The sequence below is a fragment of the Talpa occidentalis genome, unplaced genomic scaffold (genome assembly GCF_014898055.3).
Source record: "Talpa occidentalis isolate TD23 unplaced genomic scaffold, MPIMG_talOcc4v2.1 talOcc4.3, whole genome shotgun sequence".
Classification (NCBI taxonomy): domain Eukaryota; kingdom Metazoa; phylum Chordata; class Mammalia; order Eulipotyphla; family Talpidae; genus Talpa; species Talpa occidentalis.
Window position 1 is genome coordinate 79,398,218 of NW_023603184.1, and position 27,816 is coordinate 79,426,033.

At 36.5% G+C, this 27,816-nt stretch overlaps 1 protein-coding gene across 4 annotated transcripts in view; it reads left to right on the forward strand.

Moving 5' to 3' along the window:
• Nucleotides 1-27,816, forward strand: part of ARHGAP15 (Rho GTPase activating protein 15) — a 621,973-nt gene that overhangs the window by 545,285 nt on the left and 48,872 nt on the right. For all 4 annotated transcript variants that reach the window (XM_054699701.1, XM_054699703.1, XM_054699704.1 and 1 more), the window contains one exon: nucleotides 15,712-15,817. In XM_054699701.1, coding sequence (XP_054555676.1) covers nucleotides 15,712-15,817 — 106 coding nt within the window. The remainder of the gene's footprint in view (nucleotides 1-15,711; nucleotides 15,818-27,816) is intronic.

Below are 27,816 nucleotides of genomic sequence, written 5' to 3' on the forward strand. Positions count from 1 at the left end.
AAACCTTCTCCATACTGCTCATGATTCTAATTACTTGCTGAAGATTAATGTTGCCTTTTTAGATCCCCTAAAAGAGAAAAACAAATAATTGTTTTTGAAAATATTTGCTTTTGAAAAAGTTATTAATCAAATATGGGGGCTGACTTTGCCCCATCCCAGTACATTTTTGAGCATTTGATCAGTTAGTTACCTATTACTTAAAAATGTCTGGTCATCTGGAGGTTAGAAAGGAATCAGAAAATATTTCTAATAGTAACCAACAGGGGGCTCTCTTAAATATCCCAGATACACTGGCTTCCCACTGTTCCAAATTTGTGAGCCATGCAAGTTGAACACCAATTTTGAATACAATTTAAACCCCTATATTTAATTTTCTTTGTCAAAAAACTTTTGCATTCAGAACATTTAATTTCTGGTTCCTTGTATCTCTGCTTGGAGCAAATTAATTTGAGCTCTAAAGAATAATTTTTCCAATCACTATATAAGATGAACCGAAGAATTGAGTCAATTATCCAGATAATTTTATCAACAGATATGATCTGTACAATAGGTATAGAACACTTGAAGCAGAAGTAAAGTTTAGGAATGTAAATTAACTGAATGCTACCTTGCTTCTCACTTTTGTGTATAAGTACCTTAATGAATGTAGTTTTCAAAAGAGAAGAGAGGTTGACTTTAAGATATGAGTTAAAGAGCATGTGATAAAATGCACATAAGCATGTGATAAAATGAAGAGCAGCCTTTTTTTTTTTTTTTTTTTTACTTAGGAATATTACCATGACATCTCATCCTTTCCCTGGTGTTACACTGATAGGTTTTATTTTCCACTCTTCAGAGGTTTAGCAATATAATTCCCTAAGAAAGGGTTTCATTGAGGAAGAATCAGAAATTAGAGTATGGAATTAGAATATATTCATACATAGCACTGCAGAATCCCTGCTGGCTGTATATGTGTAGTCCTGTGACATATTATATATTCTGTACTCTCCCTGCAAGTACCCTATATTTACTATTTCAACCATGAGAAGAAAGTGTCCAACTTGGATCTTGCTTTCTGGATTCTGTAATAATATATTCATTGAATAAAAGATCAACTGCAACAAAAATCCTAGAGGAAATTCTAGTACATTGTTTTCCTACAAATGGTCAGATCTATGTTTTGTGGGTTTTTTTTTTTTTTTTTTTTTTTGCAGCATAGAACAACTAAAATTAATCATATGTACCAAATAGGAAAGTGATTTTTATTATCAAAATAACACATATGTAACAGGAAACTTGAAAAATGCATTTTAAAATTGAAGAAATCATCCATTTTTCTATAGTCAAAGATAAATTTTCATTGTTAATATTTTCATATATTTTCTATCAGTGTTTTTAATTAACTACTCAGCAAAGCTATTATTATATATCTTAGAAATTATAGAAACTTGTTTTATGTTGGCTCTTTTAACAGACCAAAAATGCTAACTACTTATTGAAGGTAACTTGAAAAGTTAAGTAAAGATAAGAAAATTACAATTGCTCTGAATTTAAATCACCATTTTTTGAGGATTTTCCTTTTGACCCTTTTGCTCTACTTAGCCTACTTAATTTTAAAACATATGTAATGGTATAGCAAAATTATTTATAGTTGCATGATTATTTGTTCTTTATTACTTTAATTGTCTACCTACTCAGTATTTTCATTACAATTATAATACATACAAATCATGTATACCAAAGACTCTTAGCAATGGAGTAAACATTCCGTTGTTCTCTAAAGACTAGTTTTTTAAGAGGGAAGAAAAACTTATTCAGTAACTCTCCAGTGCAATGTTCCAATAAGGGTGTTTGGAACCAAATGATAGAACCGAAAAGCCCTGGCCATTGTTTTAAATGGTCACCATACATCCCCTGAACTTTGTCTGAACTGCGAAGAGTAGGCCCAAGAAAGTCATAGCCTAGTAATGAGAATGAAATGAAAACCAGAGAGAAATAATCCAAAGGAGTCTTCTGAGTTTTGAATTCAAACTAAGTAAAGAAGATACTTGGTTTCTTTATGATGTCTGTATTCTTGAGTTACAGGGTTTAGTTCATCACTTGGTAGGCTTACATAAGCCCTCAAGAAAACTTTTCAGAAAGAAGTGCTATTATATATCTTTGCATAAATGGAAATGCCCGTTAACATGCAAAATGAGTGTGCACAGTGTGAGGGACATAATTGTTACCCCCTACAATCAATGCTGTTTTATTTTACTTTAGAATTGAATGGGATACGTCTTAGGAACGACTGGAAGTTTATTTTCTCTTATTTTTGTTCAAGTATTTGTAGGATAGTGCTTGATTCTTATCATTCCAATGTTTTGCTTACTGTCATGATAGTGTCTCTATACTCTGATTTTTTTCTTAGAAACTAGCTATCATTTTCAGTACTGAGATAGTTTTTTTCACTCACAGATTTCTTTAATTCTGTTCTTGATGGTTATTGCATATTTTTCAATGTTTGGTTTCTTCCTTACTATATTAATAAATTACAAGTAATCTCTCAATTCTCTGACTTCTAAAATGTTCTTTTCCACCATTTTTTATTTCCACATTCTGGGCAGGCTCCTCCAGTTTATCATCCATATCACTATCCTACTTTTATCTACAATGACAATTTAGCCTTCATTGCAAAATTTAATATTGGTTTGCATTTTTTAGTTTTCACACTGTCTTTCCTCATCATCTTATCCTAGTACCTTTTCATCATACTCTGTTCTCTCCTTATGACTTGCTGATTATTTTTGTTATATTCTTTGACATTCAAATTTGATTGAAAATGCTAAATAACTTTCTAATTGGTGGCCATTGTGAGAGTTCTGGACTCTGAGCATTATTTTCTTATCTGAAATGAGTTTTTCATAGGTCATACATTGTTGGAAATTTTTTTATGTTTATTCATCTCAAATGGTGGAAATATATCCAACACTCTATGCATACATACTACATGTGAATCTCTATTTCAGCTCTGGTGTAACCCTTATTTTGAAGCTATACATAGATAACAAATTGATAATCAACTTTTTTTTTTAAGATTTATTTATTTATCCATACATACAAGAACCGGGGTACAGGCCAGATTCGTGGGAGGGCGAGAGGATTCACCAGAGACAGAGCGGGGAAGAGAACAGGCAGACTGATGAAATGAACTGCTGAGGGAGCAGCGGGCGCAACAAGAGAGGTCTGCCCCACCATGTGTCACCCTTGCCGGCCGGCAATCACCTGTGCCACCAGGGGAGGCCCGATAATCACAACTCTTATATTAATTCTTATGTAGCATATTTACTGTGGTATAACCTTAGTACTCTGACATCAAATTTTCCCCACCATATTCCTTAAATTCCTGGCATTCTAAAAAATTAAGAATTTGAAACATTAGAATTCCAAGAACTTATTGGCAACAGAGTTTTGTCAGTCTCTACACTGCTATGTTTCACACCTGAGACTGTAATTCTTCTGGTGATATGTGCCATTATCAGGGCATCCTTTCTGCCTTCCACTCACAATCTCTTTAGTTGCTTATGGAATCTTTAGCTATGTTCAAACTATTGCAGGCAAAAGAAAAGTCTTGATCTATACTTAGAAGGGGAGCGGACTGGTGAGGAAGAAAAGGAGGAACGGATTCATACTATTGAGAGCATTAACTGCAGAGGGGAGTGAGGTGACATAGACTTGTTGAATCTTTGATTCTGAAATCTGACAGTTGGAGAAAAATAAGGATGTTCCTATTGCTTTCAGAAAGGCAGGATCTCTGGTTCAGTAGTTGAATTGCACAGGTGGTTCCACTACTGGCATTTTCCAATTAAGTTCAATGTGTCTTGACGGAAATGACTTGTAATGTTTTGTCATCACATTACTGTCAGCCCCTGTTTATTTTCAGAACTCTAGTCTATTTCCTTGTCTTGAAGCATATTTAGTTACAAGTTCCAAGAGGTGGTTAGGTGTGCACCAACCAAATGACTTTTTAAACCAAAAGTCAAGATTTGCACTGCCTCTTTTTAGAGGACTTCACATTGAAAGTTTATATTCAAATTCTCCCTTGGAGCATGACCTCTGCTTATGACTTCTTCTTTACATTTGCGTCTTTACCTGGAAATGGTAAGAGGCCCGAGAGAAGGATATTTATTTTTAGTCTTGCCACTTGCAAGGCCCTTTAAGCTTCTAAGAAGATACTTAGAATAACGAAATGTAAATCAATAGTTTATTGTAATGATAGATTTCAAAGTATTATTTTTCCATTTGGGGGATTTTCCTTTTCATTATCTAAACCACACCTTGGTTCTTTATAAAAAAGTCTTTTGGACTTATACCATAGAAAAAGTTTCTATTGGCTTGAATTGCTGGTAAGGAGGTGTGTGAATGGCCTCAAGTTATACATTTACAGAGGAAATATCATCCAGATGCTCAAATCAGCCTTTTCTTGGCAGACAACTAAGAACCATACCAAAATTAAATCTAAAATCTTTAACAAAAGAATTCCACAATCTCTTACCTTTGGAATGGACATTAATTAAAAGGAACAGTCATATCCCCTGTGATCAGAGTTTAACTACTATTAATCAGAGTTCACCACACAATTAGCACTTTGAACTGATTAGCAAGTGGAAATCATAGCAAGAAATTTTGAGGTTAAAATAGCAACTGGACATAATCTCTTACCCAATTTATTGTTATTTTAAAAGAAAGAAATTAAGTGCCCCACTCATAACGAACTGGGCAGATTTTCTTTTCGGTGAGGTGTTTGCCGTTACATATTGCACATAATGTATGGCACTGTTAGGAGGAAAAAATTGGAGTCAAAGTGGCTGGAAAGTTAGGTCTGCTCTGTAGCACTGTGAGATTGTTGACATCTGCCGAGGTTGGAGCGCTCAGTAAGCAGGAAATGGGGTGTCACTCTGAGTGGTAGTTTACCATTATCCTGGCATCCTAATGAAGTGTCTGCAGTGCACAGAGCTTCTGGATGGCATCTTAACGCACGGCTAAGCAAAAGCACTTCTCTCCCTGTCACTGTCATCCATCTGCCTGCACCCTACTGTAGCCAATGGGATGGAACCATGCTACAATGTGCTATAAGCCATTTAGAGTTGCACATTGCATAATCAGTCCCATCAAATATGTAAAAAATGGCTATTATTGGTTATTTTCCTCAAACTCTGGCACCTGGAGTTTGATACATTAAAGTTAAACTTTTCCAAGTGCTGTTTACGCTATTAATTCCACTTTCTCCCTACTATCTAACTGAGAATGAGTTGTATCCTCATTGTCTTAAGTCCCGCTAATGGATGGAAAGAGTTGTATGAATATTCATTAAAAACTTCACTGTGCATCACACTTGGTGAATTCATCAATTTACGATATAATGGAATGGTCATTTTTTTTTTTTTGAGATAACCATTTTTAAGGAAAAGACAAAGAATAAATCAACTCAAATTTCAGATTAGTTGTTTTCATCTTAGGGTGTAGTATGTAGTTTGAAATGATAATTTGAGTCTTTCAACAGATTTCTTTAAAGATTCAGTGCATTTCACCAGGTACATTTGGATTTTAAGCGAGTATTGTCAATGCTGGATCATTAAATATGGTACTTTACTATTTCCTCCAATGAAATTCAAATTCAGGGGAGAGGAAACTGTCGGTTATTAGGCAGCACAAGTAGAGCAAGGTGTTTTTGTGGTACCCTCCCCAAACTTCCAGATAGATCATGTGTCATCCTCACACCATAGCTACAAAGCAGCTGGCAATTTATTGGCAAGAATTGAAATAGTAAGATGGCCACAAATTTGAGAAGGCGCTTTCTGTAATAGGCAGGGGCAATAGGAATCTGTTAAATTGGGGAGAGGGGTAGATAAATAAGAGGGCATAACATAATTCAATTGCATCAGGAATTTTTCGCAGGCATTAAAACTATGGTAAACATAACAGCGGGAAAGCTCGCACTGCAGCTCAGTGGGAAGCTTTAAGCGTCTGCCCGAGCTGTGCCTGGCTCAGCCACTGCTAGAAGTCTCCGACTTTCATTAGCACTCAACAATTCACCCAGTTCCCCAGAAAAAGAAAAATCCAAGCAGCAAAACCCTTCGCTAATTATTGTAAATGCTCCCAGTTTACAGTATATGGGGGGCCATAATGGTTGGATCATATTAAGCTAGAACAAGAGTCATTCTGAAATAAAAAAAGGAATAAGGAAACTTGGTTGTTGTTTGTTTTAAACTAGCGTAGCCTTTCATTTGAATGGTAAGGCAGTGTGTTAGAATATTAGACCACTTCTTTATAATGAAATTTTAGATAACTCAACCAAAGTGTGTGCAACTCCTTTGAGCAGTAAATGTATAGGTTAATTTCACCAATGGCCTCCTCCATACACAGCCCTGCCCCCAAATTTATGCAAGCAGGCATGTCTCACAAGTCTCTGATACAGAAACTCTTTCCTTAGAAGAAAACTTGTAATAATGCAAAATTTAATCTGGAAACAAATGTAACTTAGTGGACAGACTAATGCATACCACTGTAAAATATTCTCCATTCAGTTAAAAGTCACCCCCTCCCCAACCCTGTGAAAAATACTGACCTCTTCAAAGGAAGAGAGGTCTGTTGCTGATGCCCATCAGCATTTGAAATGGTGGAATTTTTTTAAATGGAATGATAGGTGTTTATTTTTGCTAAATCTAGACTTGGGAATCTGGTTTCTTCATTCATATCCCCCCAGCTGCTGTCAGCATTACAGCACATCAGCTTTTCTTCATGTGCGAATATTTCTCCAGAACTCATTTGCAAAAGAGTGGAAGCAATATTAAACACCACATCCAAACCTCTTTTAAACACACAAAGAAATGGGAAAACACATCAAAACTAGACCATTGAGAAAATCCTCCTTTCAAATTTACTGTTTGCTTCACATGCTAGTATAAAATATCCCACAAAGTCCCGTTTGTGATCCATTTGAAACAATCTTGATTTGCTTAAATTGTCACATTCTTCTGGCACATTTCTTCCTAAATGCAAAAATGGCAAAGAATTCTCCTCCCTCTTCATTATAAAAGTGCAGAATTTCTGGCTTGTTTATTCCTAATGGAACACTTGAGATAGAAGAAAATATATAAATATCTCTTTCAGAAGATTAGTTGTCTCAATCTTTTTTAAAGAGAGGATTTGTTCATTTTTTTCCCCATGGTAAACAACTTGGGCTTTTCATTGTAATTTTCCATTGTCAAATTAATGCATTTCACTTTACTGACTTGGTCCCATGGCTCTAAGACATCATACCTATGAATATTCTTATTTTCTATACTATATATTTATGTGTGTCATTAGAACACAGATAGTTGCAGGATAAGAAATGCAGGAAAGAAACCATGCATTTTCTTAAACAAATTTGTTGAAGCAACCCATCTCCTCCATTGTAACTCTGTTTTAACAGAGTCTGAAAAAACTCACAATCCAATAAAATAAAACTCTTTTTCACTCCTCATGAGAACACATTTCCAAGCTAAGAATTTCAAGCAAGAAATGGCATACATGTGTTGAGTATTTCAAATCAAGCATGAGAAATTTTGTCTGATCTGCTGGTAAATATTCTATTGACAAGGTCAAGAACAGAGAAAAGTCTGACCACCAAGACAGAAGGGAGAATAAGCATAAAAAAAAAAAAGGAGACAAGTAGACAGTTTATCAACTTCAGTTTCTAAAGTATTGTGCAATCCTAGTTACACAATGTGAAGGGAAATTCTATAAGTATAACAAAAGTGTGTTCATATGTTCACCTACTGTATATGTGTTTCTTCAAAAATTAAGCCTTTTAATTTAAAAAGGCTAATATTTTCAAGAAGTGAGAGAGAAAGAGGAAGGGGGAGAGAAGAGAGAGGAAGAGAGAGAGAGAGAGAGAGAGGCGAGGCGCTATGGCAAAAAACCTGGGCTCAGCAGCTTTCTGGGAGAAATGGTGAAATGTGACTATGTGATTTATAATGAGAAAAGGTATCTACAACATACAATTTTCTACCTAGCTGCAAATAATAATTCATAGTGATGTCCCTTCCAGATAAAAGACCTTTGCTATGTAGGACCCATGTGGTAAAATGATCATGATAAATGTCAGACCAGTGCAGGTAACGGCTTTACAAACCATTAAGATTAGCTGGCTCTTTTTTCCGATGATAACAGTAAGCATGCTGTGACTCTATGTGGTAATAATATCTCAGTCCTGATAAATGCCAGAGCCAGGCAGAGGTGTTTATCATTCCCAGTTCAGAAATGCTGACTAAAGTTACCACATGTTGCCTGTTTTTCTTCTTTTACAATAGTCTCACAATTAAAAAAAAAAAAAGCTGAATCATAAAATTATTTTATTCTCCATTTCTTAAAGGATTGTAATGCTGGTGCTATTAACGCTCCCTTGCTCAGTGTCACTATGTGGCCATGTGAAATGAACTGGCCAAAAACATAGTCTGCCATGCTAAACATTATCTCCTCTTCGGTGGTCTTTTGTTCAAAATGAAAAGTTAAGGATAAAGTTAATATGTGTTCTTCAAAAATATTTTTAGCCCAAAGAAAGGAGAAAATATTTCTTAGTTCACATTTTTCCTAGTTGTGTGACAGAGCTTAGTAGTGTTCAAGTGAGATTTTAAAAATCCCCTGTAAGTTTAATTTGTCTATCAGTGGAGAGAAGCAGACACTTGTATTAAAATCTTCAAATCTGGAAAAGTATCTGTAGAATTTCCACCCTCATGAAAATGTACAAGGATCATGCTCATTAAAAATAACTACTTGAGTATTTGAAACGAATTTTTGGTTTATGATTAGAAAGATGTCCAAGGACTCAAATGATAAGAATTGCTTATTATTAAAAAAGCCTATAAAAGCAGATGTTTATGAATAAATGTAGTTTATTTTTTTTAAGATTTATTTATTTATACAAGAACTGGAGTACAATCAGAGGCGCAGGAGGGTGAGAGAATTCACCAGAGATAGAGCAGGGAGCAGAACAAGCAGTCAGATCAAAGGCACTATTGAGGGGAGCAATGGGTGAGGCAAGAGAGGTCTGTGGCGCCATGTGGGTTTCTCCCTGGGCCGGCCAGGAATCGAAACCGCACTGCAGAGGCTGCGGACAGCTTCACAGCATTGCGCTCAACCCGATGCAACAGCAGGGAGGCCCGAATAAATGTAGTTTAAAGAAAATTCTAATAGAACAGAATTTCAAAGTGAGGTATATTTTCTCTACACAGACTATTGTTTGAGGATGAATTAGTATCATTTGTAAGTTACAGAAATGTACTTGGTCACCATGACACCACAAAAATTTACGTTGAGAACAAGAAATTTCAGGGAGGATAATCCGATCATGCTTCTCCTATAAGGATGCTTCCTTACTCTGCAGACAAAGAGGGCCATCACCAAAAATATAGGAAGCGGGAATTCAAACACTGATTCAGGTTGGTGAAATTTAGGAAATGTTATCCTAGAATTGGTTGCACCAAAGTGATACTCCTTATTCAGTTACTTAGAACCTAAAACTTGAGTACCTTTCAAAACTCAATGTGAAATCAATGTACCAGAAGTCCTTAGAATAATATAGATACTGGGCCTCCCTGGTGGCGCAGGTGGTTGAGTGCCGCACTGTGAAGCTGTCCATAGCCTCTGCAAGTGCCGGTTCGATCCCCGCCGGCCTCGGAGCAACCCACATGGCGCAGAAGACCTCTCCTGTCTCGCCCGCTGCTCCCCTCAGGCAGTGTATTTCGTCAGTCTGCCTGTTCTGTTCCCTGCTCTGTCTCTGGTGAATCCTCACTCTCCCACACGTCTGGCCTGTACCCCGGTTCTTGTATAAATAAATAAAAATCATTTTAAAAAAAGAATAATATAGATACTATATGAAAAGGAACAGATGATTTTATTACTTTCCTGAATATATGTGGGGATGTATAAAAAAGAATAATAATTCAAAGCCCTTCAGAATATTTTTGGTATAAAGGCATTAATTTCCCAGACGTATTCTTGAGTATCCCTTCTGTTTATATCTGAAAGATATAAACTTCATTGATACATATATTATGATAATTTAATTAAATTTAAACATCTCTTTGTATTTTATCTGTTCCTCTGTATTGTAAAATGCCAGACAATAGGGACCAATTTTGTGTCTGCTATAGATTATCATAGACTTCAATATTTGTTTTCTTCAATCACATAAGTTATTTTAGAAAATGTGTCATACTGTTGACATGCCTTATATGATTGCTCCACAGCCAACTAAAATTTTATAAGTAAAAAGAATATCATCAAAGGTTTGTATCCAGTTATAGGGTGCACTGAAACAAATGATATATTCTCTGACTGGTATAATCAACAAGATAAGAGCCAAAAAAATATTGGTTAGTGTTTGGAGGAAAGGGAACTCTTATATGCTATTAAAGGGGGAATAGACTGGTACAGTAACCATGGAAGACACTATGGAGATTTGTCTATTATGTAAGAATAGAAATGCCATATGATCCAGCTCTTACACTTCTGAGTATTTATCTAAAGAATTTGAAATTCTTTGAATATCTAAACACTAATTTGAAGAGATGTATGCACCCCTATATTCATTACAGCAATATTCAAAATAGACAAGATTTGGAAACAACCTAAATGTCCATTGATGGATACATGGATTTTAAAAAGGATGTGGTGTATATACACAATGGAATACTACTCAGCTTTAAAAAAAGATGAAATCTTGCCATTTGTGACAACAATGATGGGTCTTGAGGGTATTATGTTAAGTGGAAAACCAGGAAAGACAAATATCCTATGATTTCATTCATTTGTGGAAAATTTTAAAAAAGTTATTTCACTGTAACAGCAAAATAGTGGTTACAGGAAGGGAAGAGGGACTAAGGGTGTGACAGAGGGTGAAGACTAGACCTTTGATGGTGGTGATCATACTGCAGTGTGTATGTTAAATTAGATGTTAAATTATAATGCTATATATACCTGAAACTATATAATGTTACAAACCAACATTCAATAATTTTTCAAAGATAGTAGTCCCTGAAAATTATAATAGAAACAAAGTTTTTTCTGAATTTACTTATTCCTCTTGTTAGGCAGGACATTCTCTAACTAGATTCTTAAACAGCCATGATTTAAGAAAAATAAAAAACATTAACTGAATAGAACAAAAGAACTGTTTTCTTCCCAATATAGCCCTGACATGTGAGTGACTACCATGTTTTCCATACAGGGTACAAGGGTACCATAATGGTTCCAGAATGTATATCAGAAGCAGAACAGCTGTGATATCGCTGACCTCCTGAAAACAAAGGGACACAGTTGTCCTTTAAGAATTACAAGTAGAATAAATAGGTCTCCCAATATATTGGTTAATGGGACAATCTGATCTTTTCTTCCTCTGGGTGAACCTATATAACAAAGCAGAATTATTTTTGAAATGTGATTTACTATATGGCTATAAATAAGATGAGAATAACAAAAGCATGGATGATAAGGCCGGAAAAGTGTCCGGGGGTCATCAAGTCCAGGGTTCTGCTCAGCACAGAACTTTCTGTCATTGTGTATCTTTATCTTATCTCTTTGCAAAGAAAAGCATTCAGTTGTAAATGTCCTTGTTTTAGTAGCAACATTTCATGCAGATAAATGCAAATATAAATATCATAAAGCATATTTTTTTAAAAATGTGTGCTCAAACCCATGAATCAGAGAAAACTATAAAGCCACATTCTTATCATAACATTAAAGGCTATCTATCACACATCATCTAGGAATTGCTACTTCTAGTAGCCTGGAGTTGTTTTTGATGAAGCTCACTTACCACAGAGTTCTGTATAGTTTGAGACTATGGGGCCAAGTGGGTAAAGAAAAGAAAAGTTACTATTTTAATACATACATATAAATTATATTTTTACATATGTTTAGTAGTACTACGTAAGGGATTTTTTTTCTATAAGATTTATTTTATTTATGCATACAAGAACTGGGGTATAAGCCAGAGGTATGGGGTGGAGGATGAGAGGATTCACCAGACACAGAATGGGGAGCAGAAAAGGCATATTGACTGAAATACACTGCTGAGGGGAGCAGCGGGAGAGACAGAAGAGGTCTGCTGAGCCATGTAGGTATTTCCCTGTCCGGGGATCAAACTTGTGCTGCAGTGGCTGTGGACAGAATCTGTGATGAAACTCCCTTGTGCCACCAGGGAGGCACACGATGGAAAGGTTTTGTATACAGTTGTGGTTTCACAGCATAGAGAATGGAGAGACTGACTACTGGGAGAATAGGTGGAGAACTAAAATAGAGGTTTTGAAGAACCTGGGATAGATAGCAAAACAAATCATAAGGGCATAAGGGTAGGAGCCAATGTAATTGAAAGGGGAAAGAATTGTGGAGTTTGTTATTACTGAAAAGATTTGATTCCATTTTCTTAGTATACAATTAATCTAAGTGGTTCTCTAATTCCCTGTATAGAAAAAGTCCCCTTCCCCCACTTCCATCTTAATGTAAAAAAAGTTAGAGCTAACTCAATCTTCTCAAAACTCTCAATATTTCACAATAATGAGAAACCATATGCTGAAGGAGAAATATTAATAGAAGATGCTGTCTTTCAGATGCTCACTGAATCAATTGAAAACAGTTGACACATCTTTAGTAAGCTGTGTATGAATCTTAGCTCATTAACTACTCCTGTATTATGTATGCTGATTCCAATTCCTAATATGACACATCAATAAACCAGATCTGAAAAGGTGTCATTTCGATTTTAATGTATCCAATTGTATTTTTAGATGTTCCTCCACTTAGAAGTGTTTGTGTTATTTCCTGATTTTATGAGCTATGGAAGAGTAGGTGTGGTATTGATTTGAATGGGAAACTACTGTGTTCTTACAACCTTTTCAAAGATTTTATTCTGATTATGTTGTAAGAAAAATAAATTGCTCCTCTTTAATAATAGTTCAGCTTTCTAAGTCATTGTCCAGTTCCTTTCCAGTAGTTAAGTATAAATTAGCCACAAACATGTAAGTACAACTACCTAATTGTCCAATTCCTTGAGTATGTGTGAAAGTACAGAAAAGGAGAATATTTCTATAAAATATTCTTCATGTAATGTTTCCTATAAGCACATAGAGGAACCACCATATACTTTTAAAAAGATTCTGATGTACAACTGAACTGCTTGCCTATCAGATCATCAGTCTCTCAGTCTATCCAATGTATTAGTTTATAGTGAAATGTCAAATAACCACAGCAATTGTATTTTCACAAGTTAGTGCCAATTCAGTTCAAGTACTACAAGCTACGTTTTGAATACTCACACAACCAAATAGTATGCTTATTGCTAAAAATAAAGGTGAACCAGGCCCAGAATGGACCTAAGAAAAGTTAGGGAGTGGCACTCGTGGATTACTTTCTACTAGTTATGGTGACTCGTTACATACTATCTTGTTAAACCTATGAAACTACCCTTTTAGATATTATTCAAAGAAAGTGAGCAACTTATCCAAGACTACACAATTAATAAAAGTAAGTTGCAAAATTCAAACTAAGGGCAGCCCACTCTAATCCATGTTCATGTCATTCATTTGTATATTTGTTCTTTCTTCATTCATTCAACCTAATACATGCTATATTTTTGACATTGTTAATCTGCAAGGGGCCTTTCTACCCTTTTGACCAAAAGATTATATGTGCTGTCAGACTAAGATTTTACAACTGGTCTCTTTCTCTCAATCTCCTTCCACCGCCCCACCCCCCACCCACACTTTGTCTCTTTCTGTTGTAAATGTCTAATCTATATTGGCTTGGAAGTCTTCTAAGAATAATTATAATTTTGAAAGCTTGGATTGTGGGAGGCATTACATACAGCCCTTTGTGGTTTAAGGAGAAGTTTCCAAGTAGACTTTTACTAGGAAGACTGTGCCTACCCCACTTTAGTTAAATACCGTCTTCTGCAGAATATTTTCTTATTTTCTTTTGCAATAGAGTGTTTAAAAAAAAAACTGCCAGCTTCTAAGCTAAATTTTATCCCACTCTGTATGTATAAACCTAATAACAGGTGACTATGAATTGGAATTTTGGAAGCATATCATATTAGGAACTGGGTTTCACATTACTATCAAAGATCCATCCTCAAAGCCTTAGGTACTTAAGGACTTATTTTATTATGTCAAAGAAATCCAGAAACGAGCATTATGGTAACAGTCTACACTCCACAGATTCAGGGAGGCTCCTTCTATCTGTGTGTTCCAATCTGTATGACCTCAATCCTCAGTGTCGTGTCATGGTACAAGCATTCAACTATATTCTGAGAAACAGAGGAAGAAAGGCAAAAAGGCTGAAAAACTAAATCAGTTCCCTATACACAACCTCCCCAGAAGTTCCACATAACTCTGACTTAAGTCTTCTTGGCTGGTCTTGGAAATATGGCATTGCCAGCTGCCAACAAAGTTGGAAAACGGTCTTTTTTAGTTAAGAATATTTTCATCCCCCGACATTGGATCTGTCTTGTTAAGGAAGAAGAGAATGGATATTGTGGTTGTCTGCCTTACATGTTATTCTCTTATACAAGGTATTTTTTTTTCAGCAGTGGCTCCTGTAGAATAATCAGGAACTCCATGCTAAAAGTTAGAGATGAAACAGAGGAAGAAAATGTATCCACATTAGTGTAAACTCTTTAACAAAGTGTTTAAACAATTATACTTCTAGATGTTTAGGTCTAGTTAAAATTATGGTAAGATGAATTCTGTAGCATACCAAGTAACTCAACTCTTATTATGCCACCCACCTCCACAAAGGAGAAAAAGAAACAAAATGAAGAAAATCAATTTATGTGGCATGTAGTTTTGACAATTTTTCTATTTTTTTTAAATGTTTATGATTAAGTATTAGGCTTTCAATTTTTTTCGGCACTTTCTTATCTTATAGCAAAAACAAAATGTTTCAGGGAGAAAGAATAACATAAAAGTATCTTGAAAAATCTTACTCTTTCACAAAATCAAGCTATTGAATATTGGTAATGGACTCACACTCTGTGTCTTTGTGTATTTGCTTTCTGTTGTTACTGTAACAAGTTACCACCAACACATGGCTTAAAACATGAATTTCTTATCTTGCATTCCAGAGGTCAGAAATAGGAAATCAGTTCCTCTGGGTAAAAATCCAGGCTTTGGCAGACCTGTGTCTTCTAGAGACTATTTTTTCATCTTTCTTGATTTTTAGAATCTGTCTTTATTTCTTGGTTGATGGTCCTTCATCATATAGCCTTTTCTCCTACTTTCCTCTCTTTCCCTGCCCTGATCCTCCTGCTTCCCTCTGAACCATCCAGGATAAATTCTTTATCTCAGAATCTGTAGAGTTCCTTTTGCCATGGAAGGTAACATATTCACAGGTTCATAGACTAAGACAGCTTTTGGAAACTCATTATACACCCTACCTCATGTTGTAAATTAATAAAACATTTGTGAAAAGGCATTAAATACCTGATCTTAACAAGATTATTATATCACAGTCATACTGTTGCTACTATCATATTACCATGACTTAATTCAGAGTCAAAATAAACTGTTTTCACCATGTTTAGTACACCCTTTGAATGCTGATCAGGTAAATTGCTAAGTCTTAGTCCAAAAAATTCCTAAGAGAATTTGCTCATGTACCTATGAAATCTCATTCTTTTCTAACCTTCACTTTTAATTTTTTTTTTTTTAGAAAAGCAAGACAACAACACAAGAATTGAAACTGTAAAATCTCTTGTGCAAAAACTTCCTCCACCAAATCGTGACACCATGAAAGTTCTCTTTGGACATCTAACTAAGTAAGTTGTAAGGGGTGCTGTGTGTGTCTTCAAATACCCATTTCTCATGTGAGCAACCCTGAATTTCAAATTTCTAAGACAAGAGTTTCCAAATGCATCTACCTCATATTTTCCCCTTCATCTGATCTAAACCTTGCTGCAGACACTGGAGAGTACACTAGGAATATGAAGGATAACTCACAAAAGGAACTTTTAAAAGAATTAATTTTTCTGGCCTTTCAACAAGTAGATATTTGCTGATTGTCAAAACCATATCCAGAGTCCTAGGATGAGCCATCTTTACTTTGTTATCTACTACAGTGGGAAGAGCATAAAAAGATTCAGATATGATTCAAATGACTCCATGTATCAAGTGCTATGGCTACAAATAAGTTACTTAAACTCTCTGACATCCAATTTCCTCATCTGTAAAATGTTAATTCAGATTGATATGTTGCTATCCAAGCAATTAGTTAAAAAAAGAAAGTATTCCAGGCCAAAAAAAAAAAAAGTAAGTAAAAAAGCCCAGAGTTTCCAAAGAGCTTGGTGCCTTTGAATATCAGGTAGCAGGGCATGGTGAACAGAGACTGATGAACCAGGGAGATGGTGGTAAGAGCTAAGGCCACAGATGTTAAATGGGTGTCAGATCATATAGGTTCTTGTGGGTCATGACCAGAGATTTGGCTTCCATTTTAAATACAATGAATAATAATAGTGTTAAATTGACAGAGTATAAAAGATTCCTTTGGCTGCCATTTGGAAAATGGATTGCATAAGTAAAAGCAGGAATACCTCTTCGGAAGTGACCGTGATTAGTACAGGCAAGAGGTAATATTGGCTTGAGGAGAGCCCAGAAAGGGAACTGGGTAGAGATATTTTGGAAGAGGCTCAGGTTGGATTTGTTTGCTGCTGATTGAGATATAATGCAAATGATGAGGCTTTAGTTTTCACCATATACATATAGTAATGTTGAAGCCTGCTAGAGCTTCAAATGGCTGGGCAGCTTGGCTTTGGTGAGATTAAATCTCTTTAATCACCTTAATCACCCATTCCTTGGGTTGAGTCATTCCTACAGATTATTCAACTAATCCATTACATGATTTTAATTGTAAATGTAATACATGCAAATGCACACACATTCACACACACACACAATTTTAAGCAACAAATGGTGCATATAAAAAGTGGAGTTTGCCTACCAGTCCCTCTTAGCCTCCCAAACAGAAGTAACTAACATTCTTGTATGTATCTTTCCAGAACTGTTTCTAAGCACATTCAAATACATGTGTGTATAGCTATTTATTGTATTAAAGTATATCATACTGTGCATATTGTTCAGCAACTATTTTGCAACCCACGGACAGCCTTCCAGTCCATTCAACAGATTCATCTGATCCTTTCTAATGGTAACATAGTATTCCATGGTATGTGTACCATAATTAGCCTCACCAGTCATTACATTCATTAGAGAACATATTTTAATCTAATTCCTCATGTAAGTTTCTTGTTTACTCCCAGAGGGGAACCTTGTGTCCAAATTCAGAACATCAAGATTGCTAGATTATCCCTTCTTGTCTCCCCCACATACTGACTAAATGGGAAACCCACTATGGTTTACTGAAAGGATCTTGGGATTTACAGAAACAGAAAGATCTAGAGTCAATTCCTTGTTCTATCCTTTACCCCCTTATAATCTTAGGCACATAAAATCGGATTAAATAATATCAACCATTATCTTGTGGTTATGAGAATTAAATGAGATAATGCATATAAAATGTCTGGCACAAGGTAAGCATTCCTCAAGGTTAAATCTTTTCCCTTAAGATCCAGACACACCATGAAAGAGGGTTCAAGTTACAAGTAAATACTGCAGTGCTTATCTCAGTAACTTTAACTGGACAAAGTCATAAAACAAATGGAAAAGTATACTCTTTAATGCTATGTAATACCTAGTCTTGGAGATCTTGAAAAATATCCATTACTCAGTCTCAATTATTCCTTTTTATTCCAACTGAAAGAACAGCTATAAAATGAAGAAACTGAGAGTCAGCTAAAACTTTCTTTGGAAAAAAAAAAAAAGTAAGCCTCACAGTTGAGAATCTATCCATTAAAAACCTTCATATTTTGAGAATATTCCATCTTTCTACCACACAATACTAGCATGGAAAAATTCATGTGTTATTTTGTTTCCTATCCCTAAATTTTTAATGTTAGAACTTTCATTCAATTCTGTAGAGGTGGAAATAGATGTTTTAACTAAAACTTAATATCAGATTACTATATCACCCTCAGAGCACTCACATTATAAGATTTTTCATTATAGATGGAGGTAAAAGTGTTATTTTATAGTCACCAACCTTTCTTGAGTGGGGTGATCATATTCTACCCTGCACTGATTTATAAACTGGGTTTAATTGTTCACAAGTGTGTGGACATGATTATATCTTGTTAAGCATTTCTTGCTAAGTTTTTGATAAACAGCCAATCGTGGCATGTCATCAAAGCCCGAGAAGACTAAATAAGATTGTTTAACGAGAATTTAAATATATTCGTGTTTGAAAGAATCATTAGGATGTTTTCCTTAGTCTTGATGCATTTGGTACTTCTTCAAAAAAATCTACCATCAACACTTGCATACAGTGTTTATTCAAAATTGTTGCAAATATATATATTTTGAAGTTTGTTTAGTGAGGGTCAAGGAATGTAATGAAGTGCCAAAAATTCCACTTGACCTACAGACTGTACAGCCAACAGAAAAGAACTTCGTTTTTGCAGAGCTCTGAGTTAAACGTTCCCTTAAAAGCAGAGCAGCTACCTACTTGAGAAAGTTTAGTACAGTATAGTTGGACTTGAAGGTGAATACAAGTTCTATTTTTCAAAACCAGAATTTTTAAAGCTTACACAATAGCTACACAAGCTAAATAGTCTCAGGATTCTCATTCTTGATCAAATTCAGAAATTTAGAATAAACTATGATTTCAAGGTGTCATGAGCTAGAAACTTTTATTCGTAGTACTTTCACCAATTTACATTACAATGATAAGCATCGCAAGGTCCTGCAATAGCTTCTGAATCATCACATAAATGGCAAGTTCCATCTCTATAAAATATAAATGAAGTATCAAGTCATTTTCCTATAGCCTGCTTCTTTGCGAAGGCAGGGAGGCAATGCAAAGTTGGGAAGGAGGACATAGAAAAATAAGATTTACTTGCTGATGGTTAGTAATTAGGGGTTAAGATCCAGGCAAAAGACTGTATTAGATATAGAGAGCTACTGAAACTTTAGCCATCAGACAACTGTTTGAAATTCTCAGTGTTTATGAGTCATCTGACAACAGCATGTAGTGTGAATGAGAGAGAAGGAAAAATACCCAGACGGTCGCATGGGAGTTAGTTGGAGTGATGGACATCAAAGAGAATAAAAAAGTACAAATCTCGAGAATTTGTTCCCCAAACACATCCAAAATTTTTATTTTTCTCATTTCTTTATCCCTATATCCAGTCAGTCATACAGGTCATTGTTTTAGAGCTGTGTGGTTGTGAAAAAAAAATCCTTCTGACAGCAATTAAAAAAAAAAAAAGGTAAAAGAGCTATTGTTTTAAAGGATGCCCTTTTCTCTATTTTGCAAATACAAAGAAGGGAAAGAACATGAAATTATAAAAAAAAAATTAACGAAATAGACTGAATTCCATTTTGGAAGGTGTGTGTTCAATCAAGTCGATGTTGCTGGTTGGGAGGTACCGAACAGCCTATAGGAAATAAAACACGGTGCATTTTAGGAGTGATCGTCTTTCAAACCTTCATAACTTGCGAGCCAGCCATCATAACTGCTCATCCCATGTGATATGGTGGGGGCACTAGGCAGAGGCTATTGGTGTAATTAAAATTGCTTATGACAGGACCTCCCTGGTGGCCTAGGGATTAAGTCTCAGCGCTACAGCCTGAGTTCAATCCCAGCCAGGGAGCTAACCCAATGGTGCAGCAGACCTCTCCTGTCTCGCCTGCTGCTCCCCTCAGCAATGTGTTTCAGTAGATCCACCTGTTCTGCTCCTCACTCTGTCTCTGGTGAATCTTTTCACTCTACCCTCTCCTGCACCTCTGGCCTGTACCCCAGTACTTCTATATGCAAAAAATATTGCTTATCACAGCATTCTTTGCACTGATGGATACTAAGTGTCCAGTCAGAGGGGAAGGTCTATATCACCTTAGTGAAATGTAGTTCATACTTAATTTTATTTTTAATTTTGGGAAATGCTTCTGTTAAGTAAATAAAGTCAGCAATACAACATTTTATATAGCCAAAGAGAGTATAACTGTAAATATGTGGAAAAGTTGTACACCTGGAAAAGCCTGTACAGATACTGAAATATTACTACTTCTTTCTTAGAGTTGTTGAATTATAAGAGGGTTTTTCCCCTCAGGTTTTCCTTTCTCCCTTAACAAAAGTGTAGAATAAACAATGAGGTTAAGAGAATAGATTAAAATAATATGGATATTGGAGTTAAGCAGATCTGAAAGTGATTCTTGAATTTGCCACTTATTGTAGGGATAACTTTGAACAAATTATGTAAACTGCATTTCTGTTTACTTATCTATAAAGTGGAAATCATAATAGAATCTATTTCTGTGGCAATAAGTAACAAATTAAAGCATTAAAGGAGTAGTTCTCAGTTGCCTAGCACATATAGGACCTAGATATACTGACAAATTATTTTTATAATGAAGAATTATAAAGTAATTTCTAATGAAATAGATATAGAAAGAATTTTAGAAACTAGGTTGCAAAAATTTCTAGCTTCCAGAAAATTCTTCATATAGTCACAGAATCTTTTTCCAAAGCTAAGCTTCTACACTGACCTGACAATATCCCCCCAATTTCCTCTAACTCCCAATGAGGCTGTTTTCACATTTAACAAGTCATATGATACTCCCAGGCTGTGCCCAAGTCTCATGTGACTCCCCGGTCAGTCCAACACTATTCTCTCACAGACTCTACATCAACCTGGTCCACATTTCACCCATGTTCTCAGATCCAAAAGTGTCTGCTTTCAAAGTGGCAGTTTCCTATAAAATATTGTAGTTTACCATAATTTGGGCAGAGGTGAGGAGGCTGGAGATAAGCACAGGTCTTCCTGTGCTTCTTGTTCAGAGTCTCTGTTGTTAGACAATAGTTTCCTACGGACAGTTCCCTTGCTTAATTGTCTAACTTATCAGGCTGTCTCTTGTGGTGAGAATTTTCTGCCAGGCAGAAAAAACCATATTGGCTTTATGGAAACCAGGTGAGTAAGATATTTTGAAGCCAATAGGGTCTTGTCCTACCTATGCCTCAATTCCCCAATGTAAGGTCTCCTAGAGCTCTTTCAATCACAAAGCCATAGAACTGTCACTGACCTTTCAAAATTCTGGAATTCCTGTTACCATTACTATTAGTAAAGGATTTGAGCTATTATTAATGTCCTTTTTCCACAATTTTATTTCCAGCATAAAAATAATACATCATAATTACAGAAAATTGAGAAAATAAATACTAAAATATTTCCACTGAGCTAAATTGAACTTGTTAGCCAGATTTACTTTGTGGCATGCATCTTGGAAGCCAAAACAATCTCAAATTTTTGAGGGAGGGAGGGCATAAAAAAACATTCAAGTCCTATGCAGGTATGCAATATTCAGAGATGTCAATATGTCTTAGAAATGGATGGCTTTTAGAGATGACTTATGAAATCTTGCCATTCATTGATTTTCAAAAATAGCCTTGGAGGAGCATATTTGCACAAAATTTAGGTGCAAGTAAACATACTTATAGGAAACTGGCATTTTGTAAAATAGTTTGAAAGCAGAGTTAAAATCTTCCCTTTTTCATTGACTCTAAGAAAATCGCCCAGCTGTTCATAGAATTCCAAGGTGAAAAAATGATATGGCTGAATAGACAAATCTCATGGAAGCATGCCAGTTGAATGCCTTGTTGAAAGGGGAAACTGTTAAGCTGTGGCTATTTTGTGAGAGTAAACTGATATTTAAAGACTTTCTGTGGTCTTCATGGATGTTAAATAAAATATCCTCCAAAAGCATGTCAAGAGGCAACTTAAATGATGATGACCTAGAAATAAAAGGGTTGCATGAGGAAACAATGGTGAGGAAATTATTCCTCCACCTTGTCTTTGAAACAATGCTGTGGGTGCTTCAAAATTTGGTAGGGGGGAAACAGAGACATGACTAAAAAACGGCCTTGAAAGCTGAGGTGCTCTTGCCCTGGTCTCTGGTTGTCAAGGGCCATGGTTAGTGAAGCTGTGAGTCTCCTCAGGTCTCTTGAATGTGCAGCTCTGGTGTGCTTTGGAGCAGCGTGTGTTTTTCTGTGCAGTCTCTGGCACTCCACCCTTTTTCTGTACACTTTGGTCTCTCACCCAACCACAATACCTGATATGCAAGGACTTGTAGGCTATGGGTATTTTTACTGGAAAATGAGGAACCTGTGGAAATTGTTATTTTCTTTTCTCTCTCTTTTCTTTTCCTTTTTTTTTTTTCCCTGAGGGACAAGGGCTGCAAGTTATTTGAAATAAGCCAGAAGCCTAATAGCTCCTTTGCTTGTGTATTTGAAATGGCACCCTAATCACTTTGAAGAGCTAATGTACTTCCTATGGGCCTGAAATTTCTCAACTGGACTCCCGTGGCAGAATTTGGCCTGGTAGTTAAGAAAATTAATTACTCTGATCGTGAGGATGAAGCAATAGTTCCCAACTCCCTGTAGTAATCATTAAAATGTCATCTACTTAGGAGACATCTTGGCACAGGATTTATAAGGTTTTTGAGCTGGGGACTAAGGTTCAATGATCCTTCCAGTGGTGGATCCTTGTTCTGGAGGAAGACTTTTGGCGATAAGGTTTTTAAGACAACATTAAATTATTACTTTATTTCTTTCGATTTAACATTTGACTGGTAGCATTAACCACTGAATAATAAGAAACAAAACAAAATAAAACTTGAAATAACTACTGCCCAGCAATTTTTGTCAAGTCTATGCTAGTGCTGGCCCACCCCTTGGGGTGTTTCACTCTTAAGAGGTACATCTTTTAAGTTGCTACCTACCTCTCTACTGTGAATCTTGGCCCTTTACCTAATGGAAAGAACCAAGGGTTTGGAATCAAAAGACAGGCTTAAGTCCCAACCTCAGCCCTTAGAAACTACACAACAATGAAAAACCTTTTAGTGTCTCTAACTTTTCCTTTTGCTCCTGTGTGAAATAGGTCAAGTACATTCACATTTATTAAAATACTTGTTAACTGTGAAATTCTATCCACTCATTCCTTCCGGAAGTCTTAAATGGATGCCTAATATATTCCAGCACTGAGATAGGTCAGGGTTTGGCACACTGTGGCCCACAGTCCATGTCTAGTCTGCTGCCTGTTTAGTTTTCTTGGAACACACATACACACATACACACACACACACACACACATACCTATTTGTTTATGTATTGCCTACAGCTGCTTTCATGATATAATCATGAGTTAGGTTGCTATAACAAGTTGCACAAGACCAAAATATTTACTATCTGACCCTTTACAGAAAAAAAAATGCTGACCCCTCAACTACATACTAGAGGCAAAAAGTAGATTCCTAGCCCCACTTATCTTATAAACTTCAGGGTAGATAAATTAATAAACAAATATAAGTATAGCATGATATTGCAAGACAGTGACGGCACCAAGGAGTAGTTGAAAATTAACCTTGAGAAACCAAACAATGTCTTCCAAACTGTCTTCCATGACACAGACTATCCTTACGGCTATCAGCATAGCAGACAACAGGTATACCGTAAGCAGAGAGAATACTGTGTCCAGAAAGGCACAGAAAAGAATAATAGTGTGGTGAATAAATGGAAAATCCCTTAGAGTGACTGGAAAATTAGAAAACATAAAATAAGTGGCAGAATATAAGCTCAGAGTGTTATAAATCAGAGCTGAATGGTGAAGGACATACACTTTCCTAAAGTCTTTGAATTTCACTCTGGGGACATTAGGTAAATCTCTGAAAAGTCTGAAGTGGTCAATAAGGTGATGGGATTTGTATTTGTAAAGATGACAATCTTTGTGAGTGCAAAGAATGGCCTGTAGAAGGACAATATAATAAAGAGGCTGACATAACTTTCCCAAAGCAAGAAAGAGTGGTGGAGGAGAGAGGAAGTGGGGGATACAGGTGGCATGGAGGCTGTTGCTTCACAGGAAGTGCTCATCAAGTACATATGAGAGGGTAGGACAAAGGAAGATTCCAGAATGCACTGAGGTTTTGAACTAACTGAATGATGATACCCTGGACTCACATAGAGGAAAAGGACAAAGCTGGCGACAAGGAAGAAGCTGAAAATTTTTGGACATGATTTGGTCACTGTTTGTGTTCTATTAGCAACGACCATCCAACCATTAGAAGACAAGAAAGGCAGGAAAGATGATTGGGATCCAGGTTGAAATTTAGTGCCATCAGTTTCAATATGGCAACGGGGTGGTCATGAATAACCCAAGGGGCAGTGTGAAGCCAGAAGATACCCAAGGACAGATTCCTGAGGATGTCTGTCATTGAAGTGTGTGTCAGAGGAAGATATTGGGAAAGAAGTCTGAGGATGGCATGTGGGGTAATAGAATGAAACCTTGACAAAAGCAGAGGTATTTTATTTTGTGGTTAAAACGACCACATCTACAAAGACGGTTTAGGAAATTCTCATGGTAACAGGATAGCAGGCAGAATTTCTCATGACGACAAGCTGCAGTTCTACCCTTCATCTGTGGCACCTGAAAAATCACAGGCATGAGTAGTATTCTCATAGGAAGAAAACTTGTCATTCTACACCATAGTCCAGTACAGAAAATATTGGTGAAGATAGAAATTAGAAAGAACTAAACTGTTTCTTCTGTCATTAAAGCACATGCTGCAAGAGGGCAAGAGTTTGTGTCAGTATGCTTCCTGCTATATCCCCAGAGCCTAGTACAGTGCCCCACAAATTATAGATATTCAGCCAATTTTATTCAATAAGTGGAATCCCATGGTTTCACAGAACAAGACAGTAATTTAATAGCCAGTGAGGGTTCCAATTAAGATCACATTCTTAAGTCTGGAATCTTGGTAACCTGATATATTTCAGACTGGGACTAGGACTGTTCCATTTTGAGGGTTGCTCCTCTCAAGTTTATCTCTCCTGTCCTGATATTTATCTTTCATCATGATGAAGAGAAGAGGAGCTCTGAATGTAAAAGAAGCAATGTTAACACTCAGACTACAGGTTCAGAGGCCCCAAGTACAAGGATGAATGAGTGCTACAGAGGCTGACCCTCCCAAGGGGGCTGTGATCCCTGAGTCTGTGACACCCACCTGTGCTAGAGTCTGTTTGCTCAATCACTGCAGTCCAACATGGGGTTGCCAGTCTCTCTGAATTCTTCATCATCTGGGATTTACAACAGATCTTGGAACAGAAAAAATTAGTCTTATATCTGTCATTACTCCCACTCCTGCCTGCTCTCACATCCACCTAATTTCCCTGTCATCATTGGTTTCCAGACCCAATATTGACTTCCTATTACCTTAAATTTTAGCATAAAGTGGACTCCCAGTGAGTCTCAGGTGAAGCAAATATAGGAATATATTTGCAAGTATATATATATACCTTGATTGCTAAAGCATATCCTATGCTATTGCCAATATATAAACCTCTACAACTCGGTTCCCCTGTATTTTTTAGAGCAGAGACATAGCATTCTTCAAAGCGAAAGGGGGAAAAATTCAAACAGACCTCAAGTCACCTGATTTCCAGTCCAATAGACCACATTCTGCTTACTTGCCAATACCAATACTCAATTGTGTTCCCAGGGAAGAAGGAATGATAAAACAAAGAGTGAGAATTAGGAGCTAACTTGTGATAAAGACACAGACCTATCGCTCAAATTCCCTTTTCCTTTTTTTTTTTTTTTTGAACACCCACTACAAATGCAGCTCTTTAAATAAAATTACCTAATTAATAAACTGACATTTTTATAAGGGGTTTCTTGGTGTCCATTCCCTGTGTCTCTCTCTCTCTCACTCTTTTTTTTTTTTTGCTCGCTCTCTCTTTTCCTCTTCCTCCCTCCCCCTCCTTCCTCCCTCCCTCTAACACATTGTTTTCCACCTAAAAGGCACTGGAGAAAGTTTTATTTTTAGGAATTCGCTTTGAATACAAGTTCCGTGTCTACCTTCATTAAGGCCGCGTGTGCACATGTGCACATATGCACACTTAGAGCGTGTTTTTAAAAGACAATGACGGTGCTGCCTTTTACCACCTTCTTTCTCCTCTTTAAATGGAAAGCACTGAACCCAGATGCCCAACCACAGAAGATATTCTTCCAGAAGCAGCATCTGGCTTCCTGGCAAGCGCTTCAGGCGAGTTGTTTGGGGAGCTTTGCAGTTGTCTCTCGGTCTGTCACGTGTATCAGATACTGTGGCCTCTCTGGCTGGCATGTTCCGGCAGCTGCCAATTCCTTTCGGTTCACCTTTAGTTCTGAGAACTAGTTCCCTAATTTTCATTTCTTACTGGACTTATTTTTCTCCCCACTGCCCATAAGAATTCCAGGACAGGGCTAATTTCTCCTTGCTGTCTGCCTGTCAACATCCTCTCCAGGCCTACCCTTTTGAACCGAAGCAATCCTCTGTCATTTAGTCCTGCATTAAAATAGGTTACTTTTAATAATATTTCTTAGCCACTTCTTGTCAGCATAGCTCCTTGTAAACTGTGGGGTTGTTCCTTGAAGAGAAAAACAAAACATTCCATTGGAGTAATTTATTCTGGTCTGTACACAGACATGAAAGTATTCTTGACATTTGTGTATTATTTAGTTAAATCATATTGGCTCCCCACATCCTTGTCACACCATGAACAAAAGAGCATCGCAGAACTGGAAAAGATGAGACAACACAGCAACATTTACAAATAGCACCCGCTTCAGGACACTCCAATTTCAAAAGTAGCTCTGTATGTGTGTGTGTGTGTTTTACCTGTTAATATATATATATATATATATATATATATATATTACTGCTGAAGAATTCTGTAGGGTTTTTTATGGATAATTGTTAAGAACACAGAGTCCAATGGTAGCCCACGCACCAGGAAGCCGTGACAAGGTGCTGACAAGTCCGGCAGCAGTCCCCAGAATACAGAGAAGAAAGCAGAAATTAGAGCTGCACGGTGACATCCAGGAATAGTTAACATGGGGTAGCTGCACATTTCCATGTTGTAGGGTTTTTTTTTCCTCATGCAAGAAAAAGTGCAGATTTTATATGAGGTTTCAGATCTCAAGACCATATCATCTGGGTTGAGAAAAGTTTGAACTTCAGCAATGGACAGGAGGAAATCTCAGTCATAAATAATAATTGATATGTGGCCAGTGAAAGACTCAAACCCACACTCAACTTTGAAGAGGTACACAATTGATACCATGGGCTTAACTGGAATGAGAGCCTCTGGGGGCCAGGAAATGAATTTAGGGGCTGTTTGGATCAGGACATTGGGAAAATCTCCTTTGAAACCATCTATATAAGAGTAAAGCCCAAATTCAAGGCTCGTCTCAATGACATATTTTGGTCTATAATTTTTCCTCGGGTCTATAATTTGTTAATGTGTACAAAGGAAGTGGGAATACATTCAGAACTTAGAAACTTTATACTAAATATTGCCCTATATGGAGAGATTGCTATTTCTCACTTCCAGTAATTTCTTCTCTTCTGTGGTACATTCATGTTCTTTTTAACCACGGTCATTCCTCTTACAATTTTCCCCTTTCTTTTTTCTGCCTTTCCTCCCAATATTATCATCTTCCTCAAATTCTTCCTCCCATCCTTCACTGAGAATTCTCTGCATTGTCAAAGCATTCTTGCCAACATGATCTTTCTCCCCATTTTATTCATGATACAAATATATATATGAAGCTCTTATCCTGTGGAAAGGGAAACAGTTTTGCCAGGTAGATGTTCGCCAACCTCTGGGATGCGTTCTGTT